Source organism: Montipora foliosa, chromosome 1, assembly GCF_036669935.1.
Source record: "Montipora foliosa isolate CH-2021 chromosome 1, ASM3666993v2, whole genome shotgun sequence".
Classification (NCBI taxonomy): domain Eukaryota; kingdom Metazoa; phylum Cnidaria; class Anthozoa; order Scleractinia; family Acroporidae; genus Montipora; species Montipora foliosa.
The window spans coordinates 22,917,304-22,929,803 of NC_090869.1; the positions used below are offsets into that span (position 1 = coordinate 22,917,304).

The following is a 12,500-nucleotide window of genomic DNA, read 5'->3' on the forward strand; positions in this document are numbered from 1 at the left end:
ATTCAAGCGGGAAAAATTTGAACATGCAAGAAGTCTCTCTGTATTGCATATTGTTCTCACATCATCCTAACTTCAAAAACAATAGGCCATTTGCGAGTTCATGTCTGCCTCCTCTTCAAAGCCAGTCTACGCGCCAAGATTTCTTTATGAAGATTAGATTTCATTCATATGTAAAGTAGATGTAATTATCTTCACGAAAACTTCGCACTTAGACTCGCTTTGACGAGGATGCAGACATGAACTTGCAAATGGCCTATTGTGTAACGGATAGTCTTTTTACGTTGTTCGCTTAGAATTTTTGTTTCCTGTTCACGTTATGACTACAGCTAGACTTCAAACATTTCACAATTACTTTTATCTCCTCTTCTGCAATTTTCAGTAATAGTTATTGCAGAAATACCCGGCCACTAGAAATGGAGCGTAAGAACACTGCTGTCACAGTGCCGCATATGCAGTCGTGGTGTTGATTCACAGATCTTTTTATTCACTGTGCCGAAGAGAACTAAGAATGACTGATCCCGCAGTGCCTGTCTCGGGAATCGGTTAACTACACTTTTTATGATATCATGTGAAGAAAATAGCTCTCGTTTACTGATTAAGCCTAAGGGCTCGTTTCAGTGATTAGGACTAACACCTTTTAAAATTTTAGCTTTCATTTTCGGTTCTTTTAACTGCACTTTTTACGAGATCATGTGAAGAATATAGCACTCGCTTCCACCAGCCATTCTACTCAACTCAATTTAACATTAAGACGACTGAGGCACCGCGACACTGCGGCAGCAGTCATTGTGCTCGACTCAGTTTAACCTTCAGTTGTCTAACGCACCACGGCACTGCTGCAGTGGTGGTGTTGATTCACAGATCTTTTTATTCACTGTGCCAAAGAGAACTAAGAATGACTGATCCCGCAGTGCCTCTCTCGGGAATCAGTTAACTACACTTTTTACGAGATCATGTGAAGAATATAGCTCTCGTTTACTGATTAAGCCTAAGGGTTCGTTTCAGTGATTAGGACTAACACCCTTTAAAATTTTAGCTTTCATTTTCGGTTCGGTTAACTACACTTTTTACGAGATCATGTGAAGAATATAGCACTCGCTTCCACCAGCCATTCTACTCAACTCAATTTAACCTTAAGACGACTGAGGCACCACGACACTGCGGCAGCAGTCATTTTGCTCGACTCAATTTAACCTTCAGTTGTCTAAGGCACCACGGCACTGCGGCACCAGCCATTCTGGCTCCAATCAATTTAACCTTAACACGACTAAGGCACCGCGGCACTGCGGCATAAGCCATTGTACCCACTTTCATTCACTTGGGCACTGCGGTTCGCGCCGCAAAAGTAACGCTCCTTTCTGGACGGGTATTGTGCAATCGCTCCGTTTCCATTTTGAGCTACCGCCTTTTCGCACGCAAGATTCCTATAAAGGTATCACTGGAAGATCTAAAGGGTCCGACAGGTCGCAAAAAATTATCGTTGTATAAATTAAGATAGAAAAGGTGACAGGAGATTTAGGAAGTTTTTCTCCACGTGCACTTCAAAGCTTTTATCTTTTAATTATACTCAGTCTTTTCTATTTGTCTCTGACAACTCGAAATGATTTGTTCGAAGGGATGATTATGCCATGTAATGGCCTTTTCTGTGCTCTCAGCTCAAAATAGAAAGATCCGACGTGCTAGCAAGATGTGATTGAATGTCTAGAAAACTTGTCATTATGAAAGCTATCCAGCGTGGAATCACTCTTAGGCCCAACGACAAACAATCACTTTTTCTCCGTGAGTGCGCAATTTCGAAATACAGAAGGGCTGTACATTACAGGAGCTCCAAGCCGTTATCATAAAGTGTCCGGACCTGCATCCCAAGAGCAAGAAAAATTGTTTGAGCTAACGATGGCGATATGCCTTTTATATATTATTATCATTATTTTTATTTTGATTCTCGTTATTTTTTGCCTTGCCAATTACAACATTCTGAACGGCTTCTTCACTAAAATCTACGACATGCCTAACTCACCATAGGAAATCGAACTATTTTGTTCTCTGGTTAATTTCGCATTTCTCCCTAGTTTTTTGTTTGTTTGTTTGTTTTTGCAGTTTTGCTCTCTTTTTGGTTTATGTCGATTAACATATATACAAAACAGCGGCCCAAACATTTTCGGCTAACTCTCACTTGTTGGTTCAGCAACGTACTCTACCCTTTACTGAAGAAATTGTTAGTGTTTGCTGGTTTTCAAAAGATACACAATAAAAAGCTTACGGTAACAGGGAACTCAGACCATTTTCTTCATTTCTAAATCTAATTCATGCATCACTTGTTTTATACAAGTTGCTATTTCAAATTAATACAGTCTGTTTTGAGGTCTTACGAAGATTATTTAGTGATGATCAAAACTTGACGAGTCCATTAAACACTTTCTAACAGCACTGCGTATCTGTTTCATTCTCCAACAGTAAATAATTGGATTCACCGAAGAATTCACAAAAACAAATGTCGTCGCTAGGTCATAAGCAAGCTGTACTGACTGAGTTACGCCACCAACGTTTTCAACTATCATGACCGCAAGGAATGGAAGATAAAAAAGGAGCATTACAACATAGACATAAATTACAGTTACAGCTGATTTTTTACATTTAAGGACGTCGGCAGTTCTGTTATGTATGCAGTAAGCTGCTGTTCGGTTAACTTCATTGATTTGGCGTAGGTGCTTGCGAGCAATATAGAATATTTTGCACGTGCAGAAGGCAGTTGTGGATACTGCAAGCACATTTAAGACGATTGGAAGCACGACCCATTTGTTTCCGAGCCAGAACTTCGAGGCCACTACGACCGATAACATCACCCAAACCATAACCACCGACGTCATCATTCGAGGGAAAGTGACAATGCTGTTGTATCGTAGATGAAGAGACAGGGCAAGAAGTCTGTCAATGCTAATAGCGCCCAGAATTAGAAAAGATACACCACCAGTAATCCATCCAAAAAAGAACTGAATCAACCTCGAATTACAGTAGATTTGAAACTCTTGCAAAATCTCCGCTGTCTTGAAAGCAACGAAAGATGGCTGGCCGATTAAGCCAACAAGAGCATCCGCCATTGCAAGGCAAAATAACAGCGTGAAGGAGGGAAGATGAAGCTCCCGTGTTTTCCAAATGACGAGCATAATAGTTCCATTTCCCAAAATCGTGGTCAGCGCAAATATTGAGCTTAAAACGCACGAAATTACACTGACTGTGATGTGCTGTTGACTTCTTTGCCAAAAAACGTCGAAGAAAAAACACCTTAAGTCCGTCTTGTTCATGATGAATGACACAGAAACGTTTACGTGTAAGTGAAGCTGACGTATTTATAGACGGTGGTGTGTCCAATTTAAAATATCTGTTGTTATTTTTAAACTGTTCATCGATATGACCTTCTGAATTAATCTTGGAAATTCGTCATAAAATTTAACATTTCAATCCGTGCGTTATTATTTAATAATATATAGATTTAGGCAAGCCTAAAAGCGGAGCTCCCGGCTTGTTTATTCTTACTGGCTGTAGGATTAGTGAAAATAAAAGGCTTTGGAACTGTCCGCCTTTTGGTTTTCCCGGATATTGCTTAATTATGTCATTTTCTTCGCTGCCTAAGTAGTGAATTCCACGGTTAATTTCACCTGAAAAACCGACTGATCGCATGAATCACGAAGGGATGAGTGTGATATCGGTTTTTCCAGCGAAATCTACTGTCGAATTCACCAGTTAGGCAATTATTTTTTCTTGAATCGCAAGAGTTTTAAAAGAAAACAAGCAAATCCCCAGCAAGCGAACGGAAAAGGAAAGAAGCCATTTCAGAGTCGACTGTCAAAAGCCAGCAAATAGGAATCACGCTAAAATTAAAAATCACAGACGTACTATAGCTCGTGATGTGACAGATCGTACTTTATTTATTCCACAAAACGAGATCATTTACATTTTGCAGGGGCACCCAACGTCAATTTTCGGAAAATATCTGTTCGGAAGACTATTTGAGATCTAGAATTTTCGAAACATTTGTTCTAAAATTTCTTGCCTAGTTTGCTTGCCTGCCTGTCCTAGGATTTTCGAACATCTAAAAATTGCTATAATTGCCCAATTTTGATGGATTTTTACCTTAAAAATGTCACCTAGAATTTTCGGGAGCCTTTTCTCTGGCTGAAATTTTCGAAAAGGTAAGTTTTGATCCCTATAATTTTCGGATCACTCAACTTTCAGCTAGGAAATCCGAACAGATGAAAACTTTTTAGGGGATAAAAATATGCCTATATCTACCGTTTAAATACTAAAAAACATTTAACAAAGCTATCTTTAGTGGTTTTGAACTATATCCTCGTTGGGTGCCCCTGATTTTGATGTACTTCATTGAAACACGCCAGCTTGGCTTAGAACCAGAATCGGCTAGAAAGGACAAACTTCAATCAAGATCTCCAATCTTAGCTATGGTGCTCCGCGCGCGCGCCTTTGGCGCGCGCGGAGCTCCGCTATGAACAAGCAAATAACAAATCCCACAACGGCTCACAGAGATTCTTTAAGACGAAGACAAATACGGTGACTGTGAATTTATTATAAGGTAATTATATAAACAAATTTTAGAAAAAGCTTTTCGTTCACATGGATGTAATTGCACTTATGGAATCTACCTCCTTCTTTCTGTCTGCCTCTTAGTTTCTTGCTTGAGGTTATGTTGGCTTGCAGGTCCCAATAAGTACCACTCGGACTCCTTCAGTAACACTTTTTTTTTTATCTTAGCCTGCTGTTTAGTACAGATGCTTATGAGTCATTGGTAAGACGATTGTGCATTTTGAAATTGGCTTTGAGCCCCTTCGCAACGATCTAATTTACTGAACCAGTATACACAGCCGTAAAAAACGTTTTCATTTGCAAAAGCTGTGACTAATGAGGTCGTCTTCAACTCCCTTAGAGATCAATTTAGTTTGAATTACAAACTACGAGATTTGGTGCATGTCTCTAGATTAATAAGCCGTATGTAAGAAAATGTTACAATTCATATATCCTAACATCATTTTATTCACCTCTTACGGGATATAACTTGCCAGCTGTCCCAACTGTTTGCGTGTGTGTATTGGCTGTCAGATTGATCCTTCGTTCTTTCCATATCCAATCATAAATTTTTAATCAGTTTTCACTGACCGAAGATAAGCCTTTTCTACTTTTTAATTCACACTCGATAGAAACGGTTTATCACTTTATCCAGAAATCAGTTCAATTTCGTCCTACACCGTATACCCTTTACGGAGTTAGGAAGAATAAAAACGGTTTTAAAATCGTTTTCATTGCCTCATAGTTCAGTTCATAGTTCAGTTAAAAGAAAGGACACCACCGTTTTGTTTTGTTAACTTGAATCGATCCTCTTCTGAACTGCATGGGGAATGATTAAGTTTTCAGGATGAGATACTGGAGTCTTACTGGAAATACTCTGGAAAGGATTAAAAGCAAAGAAAAAGCGGTGAATTTAATAAATTAAAACGTTATGGCGCTGTGTAAGCTAAGTGTCGACATCAGTGGAAAGTGGCTCATTAGAGCAATTCATGGCAACAAATGCGGATAAATGTAATATTGAGCATTTTGCATACTAAATGTATACAAAACACTGCAAACTGTTTATCCTAATCTAGCTAAGTAAAAGTAGAAAGTAGCCAAATTTGAATGTTATACAGGAGGTGGCATACAAAGGAAAAACACGTGAAAGAGACAAACTAGTGCGTTTTTCATGAACATGCCGACTTCAGTAATAAGAGTTTCACTGGCGTCAAATTTGCTACGACAGTCGGCGGATCGTTAAAAACAAAAACCGACATTAATCAGGGCACGTCATACTGGATTCCAAGTAGGCCATAACTGCGACAGAAACTCCAGTCAACGTGAGCCTTACTTAACTCCTTTTCGCCTTATCGTGTTTTGATCCGATTTGAAGAACGCATTCGAGGGGGATAAAACGTAGCCGTGAGATAGGACTGTGTTTTCTCTGAAGATAACTCGTTTCTAAGTTTAAAAAGTAAGGTACTTCAACTAAAATAAACTCATTCACATTCAAAGTAGAACTCTGGCAAGCTGGGTTCGGGCCCTGGCCGAGGACATTGTATTGTATGACAAGACACTTTACTCTCACGATGCCTCTCTTCACCCAGGTGTAGTGTATAAGTGTAATGCTGGAGGTAGCCATGCGTTGGACTAGCATCCCATACTGGGGGGAGTAGAATTACTCTTAGTCGCTTTATGCGAGAGAAACTGGGATAAGCTTCGGCCTAATGGGCCACTTGGCTATTAATTTTTTTTTCCTTTTTTGCTATCATATGTAAAATACTGCCGATATTATCTTCGCTTTGAAACCTGCACTGACAAACGTCCCGCAAAAGAAGGCAAAAGGAACATAAAAAAGTACATCATGGCACAAGAGACATTAATGATCCTGATATTTTATTCAGTTTAGCCTTTTAACCTTTTCCAAGAGCCGCACGAGAAGTTACACCAGGCATTAATATTTTTTCCAATTTCGCACTCTAGCCATGAATTAAACTGGAAAAAGGGCCGTAAATTTATAGGAAAGAAACAGCAATCACGCTACATAAAAGTAGGAGACACTATGTACACCCTTACATGTACTACGTATTGTAACAGAAGACAATAAACAACGAAAAACCTTAAATAACAATGACCACAACCAAATTTTCTGAGCCCGCGAGACTGAGCATCTCCAACAAAAAATTGTTTTAATGAAAAGCGCTGGTCAGCGACCTGGTTCTGGTCATTGCTGTCTTCCGTAAACAACAGCATTTGAAGAACACAACCTTACTCCCTCATGCCACACTATAGATACGCAATGCGTGTATACAAAATTCCCCCTTTCCTGTGAAGTGATGGACGGGTAACAGAAAACAAGGGTAGCATGACTAAACTTAACTAGGCTAACAACGGAAATTGATTAAGCACAGTTTCTAAAAAGACGTGTTAGCCCAAAAGAAAGTCATTTAAGACTCTCTGTCTACGGAAATGCTTTACGCGCCTTTGTTTACGTTTTCAGTCAGTGTGAAGTAACGAGTGGTAAAGAAATAAGCGACAAAAAGCTACAAAGAAATACTAGAAAAGCTGGCCGGTCGAATAAAAATTAAAATGTATTTGCAATGAAAAAAGCGCCGCTGCCGCTCTTAGACTTATCACATGTTATCCGGTCAGTTTCGGATTGATTTTGTCACCTCACGCACATTGTCCCCCGAAGAAGAACCAGAGATACGGTTCGAAAATTTGGGAAACCTTTTTAACTTTAGATCAGTGCTAAGCCCCCTTTTTTAGCAATTTTATAAAATTATGAACACTGATCCCCAAAAGAGCAACAAATTTCAATAAAGTACATTCAATACTGATCACCATTGTTTTTTTTTCCTTGTTTTTTTTTTTTTATATATATACACTTTATTAATTCTCAAAACACAACGTACAGTGAGAGGCTACATTTAGATACAAACGTTTTACCTACAATAAATAGATTTTACAATTATAATCCGCGATTATATATACATTGACGTTTTCTATTTACTACATACGTACATTCATACCTACATACATACATACATACATATACACACAAATCCTTAAATTATAATTATAAAATAATAACTTATACAGTACATACATTCAAAAAAAATTGTACATAAATTACGATTGTGTCGGAATCAAGATAAATAGTATTGATTTAACTAATGTTGATGTTACGATTGCGAGATATCTGTCCGGAAATCGAGCGTTACTTTCTGTCTGCTCCGATAAATAAGTTTGTTAATCTTTTGCGTGAAAGATCTTTATAGCCAATCAGCTTACGTGTGATCAAGGTGCGTCCATGAGATAAGGGAACAATTGATTGTATATCTTGTCGGTTATAGACCTAACCTTGTTGTGTACGCGAGAAGATCTGAGAGAATTATAATCGAAAAAAAAAAGCGACAGTGTGGGTTCCTCACTTATTCCCCACATTAGTGGCCCCTCCGATGGGACACTTCATCTACGAATATGGAACCTAAACTCAAGGCTCTTGATGCCGAGCTTCAACTTTCAGCTCTAACGCGCGGCAAGACTGACACAGTTGTGGAAAAGGGAAACAACGACAAAATAGCCCGCCATTGAGAAGCTTAAAGAAAAATTGTGGCGAACGTCGAAGATCTAAAGATGGACATTGAGAAAGGTAAGCTAGAAATGGCAGAAAGTATCGAAGATGTGAAGGCATGGGGTGCATCGATCGAAAAACAATTGATGAAGTAGATTTGCAAGTAGCGGATTTAACTCGTTATCTGGAAGAAATTGGAACTAAAGAGAAAACCCAAAAGCTTGAAGAGAAAGAAGCCATCCTTGCCAAAAGGCGGGAGGACGAACTGCAATTTGAAAAGCTGAAACTCGAACAGAAGTCAAAATTGCAATCATTAGATCAACCTTGCGCGAGGCCTCCAAGTAAGGGAAATGTAAAAATGCCAAAGCTAGTTATCACTAAGTATGACGGCACTTATGAAAAATGGCTCTCCTTTTGGAATAAGTTTGAAGCCAAAATAGGTGCAGCGGATATTGCACCGGTTACAAAGTTTGCCCATCTATCTCACCGTCCCGCCGCCCGCCCGCCGCCATAGGGCAGGAATTTTTGGAAAGTAATGTGTGTGAAACAATTGATGGCTTGCCCTTTAACTCCGAAGGCTACGAACGTGCTAAGAACATCTTGAAATCTAATTACGGGAAAACGAGCGAGATCGTGCGAGCTTATATCGATAACATCAATGCGTTCCCGGTAATATCTGGAAGCAAACCAAATCAAATCCACAAGTTTTGGCAAACTTTGAACTATAATGTTCAAGCTCTAGAGACTCTAGGTAAACTTTCTGGTTGTTTGTGTTTGGTGCGTGGGGTTCTAGACAAGTTGCCGGGCATAAAAGCAGATCTCGTGAATGGGAAACCAGGATGGCAAGACTGGGGATTCACGGAGCTAATGCCATCGTTAGAAGAATGGAAAGCTATCCATCCAATGGAAGTAAATGAGTCGGTTCACGAGATCTCTCCTTCACCGCCCTCACATCCGCGTTCTCGGCCTCCACGCCCTCCTCGTACTCCTCGTGATAATAGTTTCTACGCGCAAGACCGCGGACCAATCTCACGACGCGTGTGTGTTTACTGCGATCGCGAGACTCACAGATATTGGGAATGTGACAGCTTGACATCTCCAGCGGAGCGCAGAAGAATTCTACAAAGCAAACGCTTGTGTTTTAACTGCACTGGAACACAACATAATGCATCACAATGCCGTAGCCGCACATCTTGCGTACACTGTAAACAAAGGCATCACTCGTCTATTTGCGATTGTTCGACAACAGCTGGACGCCAAACAACAACCAGCGGTGGTTTGGCGTTACTGCGACCCAAGAAGGAGAGAAAGTGTGCCATCCCGTTGTGCTCGTCAAATTGAATGGCGTGACCTGTAAAGCCCTTTTGGATACCGGGGCAACTGCCTCTTATACCTCAGGATACATCTTGGATCGATTAAATCTTGTACCGTCACGCACTCTAACGCGCCAAATACAAACTATTGTGGGCACCGTTATCAAGCGAACCGAAACCTACAACGTTCAAGTGAGTGACACAAAAGGAAACTATACCATCCCTCTCAGCGCAAACAGGATAGACCGGGCTGAATTGTTGTGCGTGCAAAACCCGAACTACAGGGAAATGATCGGAAAATACCGTCATCTGAAAGGCGTGGACATAGAGGACACTGACACCAAGAGCCTACTTCCGGTTCATGTTATTGTGGGCGCGAGTGATTACGGGAAGATTAAAACGTCTACATCCCAGCGTACTGGATCCATTGGAGAGCCTGTGGACGAGTTCACTCTCTTTGGGTGGACCATTATGTCTCCAGGAACAGAGCAAAACCTTGACAGCATGTTCTTAGCCCAGACGACCTCAACCAGTTATGAAGAGCTCTGCTGCATGGACGTCCTAGGGATCGAAGATAAACCAAATGGAGATCAAAGCGTGGTGTATGAAGAGTTCATCAAACAGCTCAGCCGCAGCCCTGAAGGCTAGTACGAGACCGGCGTTCCCTGGAAAGGAGATCATCCTCCCTTGCCCTCTAACAATTCGGGGAGCTTGAAGCGACTTGGAAGCCTAGTTCAGCGACTGAAAAAAACAGGGAAGCTTGACGACTATGATGCAATCATCCAATAACAGCTACATGAAGGAGTTATAGAAGAGGCAGAGATGCCAGCATCTGGACAAGAGTTCTACATCCCCCACAAGGCTGTGGTAACAGAGAGCGCCGAAACTACTAAGACGGGGATTGTATACGATGCCTCAGCGAGAGCTTATGACTAAGCTCCCTCCCTAAACGACTGTCTAGAAGTTGGACCACCCCTACACAATCAGCTGTGGAAAGTACTCTTAAGAGGAAGGTTTCATGCAGTAGCCCTAGCCGGCGATATTTGCAAGGCATTTCTTCAAGTGCGTATCCGCGAGCAAGACCGAGACGCACTGCGTTTCCATTGGCTAGATGGCAAGAATCCCTCACGTATTCGCACCTACAGGTTCACCAGAGCACTATTTGGCTTGGCACCCTCGTCTTTTCTGCTTGGCGGCGTAATCCAGTACCATTTAAACACTTGTAGAGCGGATCACCCTGATACTGTTGCGGGAATAGAACGAGAACTTTTTGTAGATGATCTCATTACTGGCGGAGGAACTGTCCAAGAAACCGAAGAAAAGAAAGCTAAAACAACCGAAATATTTCGCCGGGCCACCTTTCATTTGCACAAGTGGCACTCAAACATCCCTAAATTAGAGATCTCAGAGGACGCCGGGAATGAAGACGACTTGAGCTATGCCAAACAGCAACTAGGAGTAAAGTCCAGAGAGTGTGGTCTGCTTGGTTTAAAATGGAATAAATCAACAGACGAAATTGGAGTCACTATTCCAGAAGAAGTTGTGCAACCTACTAAACGAGGGATTCTTGGAAAAATAGCAAGAATCTATGATCCCCTTGGTCTGATCGCGCCAATCACCTTACAAGGAAAGCTGCTTTACCGAAATGTCTGCGAAGAAAAATCCTCTTGGGATGCACCGTTGTCTGTGCCTTTAGAACAACAGTGGCAGAAGTGGGAGCGCTCTTTACCACATGAAGTTTCCTGCCCAAGAGCACTGACCAGCGCCCAAGAATCAATCGAGAAAATTGAACTCCACGCCTTCGGGGACGCAAGCGGAAAGGGTGTCGCCGCTGCTGTTTGCGCCGTCGTCAAACAACCAAGCACTTTAAATCAAGGACTTGTCGCGGCGAAAGCAAGACTAGCTAAGCAAGGCCTAACTATACCTAGACGAGAGCTGGTCTCGGGACACATGGCTGTAAACCTCTTGAGTAACGTACAAGACGCACTTCAAGGTTTCCCAGTAACTCCCCTACACTGTTGGCTGGACAGCAGCGTTGCCTTGTACTGGATATTAGGTAGAGGGGACTACAAGCAGTTTGTGGCTAACCGAGTGCGGAAGATCAGAGAGAATGTTGAGGTTATCTGGCAGCACATACCAACTGAAGACAATCCTGCAGATCTTGCCAGCCGTGGTGGATTGGTATCTTAAGAGAACCAACTATGGTGGAGTGGACCAGAGTGGCTTAGTGACCCTAGGAAATGGCCAGAAAACCTTGTCACCGCATCCAGTAAGGAATCCAACCAAGAGGTGAAAACCACAAAGGAATTATTCGCCTTGGCCGTGAATTCTGACGATGAGCTCGACGAACTCCTTGCCAAAAGCTCATACTGGAAGACTTTACGAGTGTGCTCCTGGATCATGCGGTTCGTCCAAAATGCTAGAACAAAGAGAGCAAACAGAACAAAGGGCCCTCTCACAACAGAAGAAATTGGAAAGCAAACTCTCTTCTGGTCGATGCGCGCCCAAAGTCAGGGTACTGCAAACATGGAAGAAGACCGACTGAGGCTCAACTTACAGAGAAACAAAGATGAATTGCTACAGTGCCGTGGAAGACTACCAGGTCCCTATCCGATCTACATACCAGACACAACAACCTTTGCTGTGAAATTTGTTCAACACGCCCACAAAGCCACACTCCATGGGGGACTGGGGCTCACTATGGCTAAAATCAGACAGGAGCATTGGATCCCACGCCTTAGACGCCTTGCAAAGAAAGCCATCAGGCAGTGCTACGGGTGCAAGCGTTTTCAGGCAGTTGCTCTCGCAGCTCCACCCCCTGGTTTATTGCCACCTGAGAGAAGAGAGGGATCAAGTCCTTTTGAAGTAGTGGGTGTTGATTTTGCCGGCCCCATTAAGTACCGCAAGTCTTCGCGAGCAGAAGGGAAAGCCTATTTGGTGCTTTATGCCTGCAGTTTAACGAGAGCCTTGTACCTAGAAATCCTACCAAATCTGGTAACCACTACCTTCATGGCAAGCCTAAAGCGATTCATCGCTAGACGAGAACGACC

At 42.0% G+C, this 12,500-nt stretch overlaps 2 protein-coding genes across 2 annotated transcripts in view; one reads left to right on the forward strand and one right to left on the reverse strand.

Annotated features, from left to right (window-relative positions):
• Positions 1–2,052: 2,052 nt before the first annotated feature.
• On the reverse strand, positions 2,053–3,446 carry LOC137976216 (melanocyte-stimulating hormone receptor-like). The gene has a single exon (XM_068823513.1). It carries the CDS (start codon positions 3,300–3,302, stop codon positions 2,379–2,381), a length of 924 nt encoding a protein of 307 aa, XP_068679614.1. The 5' UTR covers positions 3,303–3,446; the 3' UTR covers positions 2,053–2,378.
• An 8,404-nt stretch (positions 3,447–11,850) lies between these two features.
• LOC138011370 (uncharacterized) overlaps positions 11,851–12,500 on the forward strand; it is a 1,479-nt gene continuing 829 nt past the window's right edge. Inside the window, exon 1 of the mRNA XM_068858344.1 lies at positions 11,851–12,500. This exon is cut by the window's right edge and continues 96 nt beyond it. Coding sequence (XP_068714445.1) covers positions 11,851–12,500 — 650 coding nt within the window.

What these genes read in the sequence shown, in the direction of transcription:
- LOC137976216 (XM_068823513.1), bottom strand. Translation starts at nt 3,302, where the DNA reads ATGAACAAGACGGACTTAAGGTGTTTTTTCTTCGACGTTTTTTGGCAA.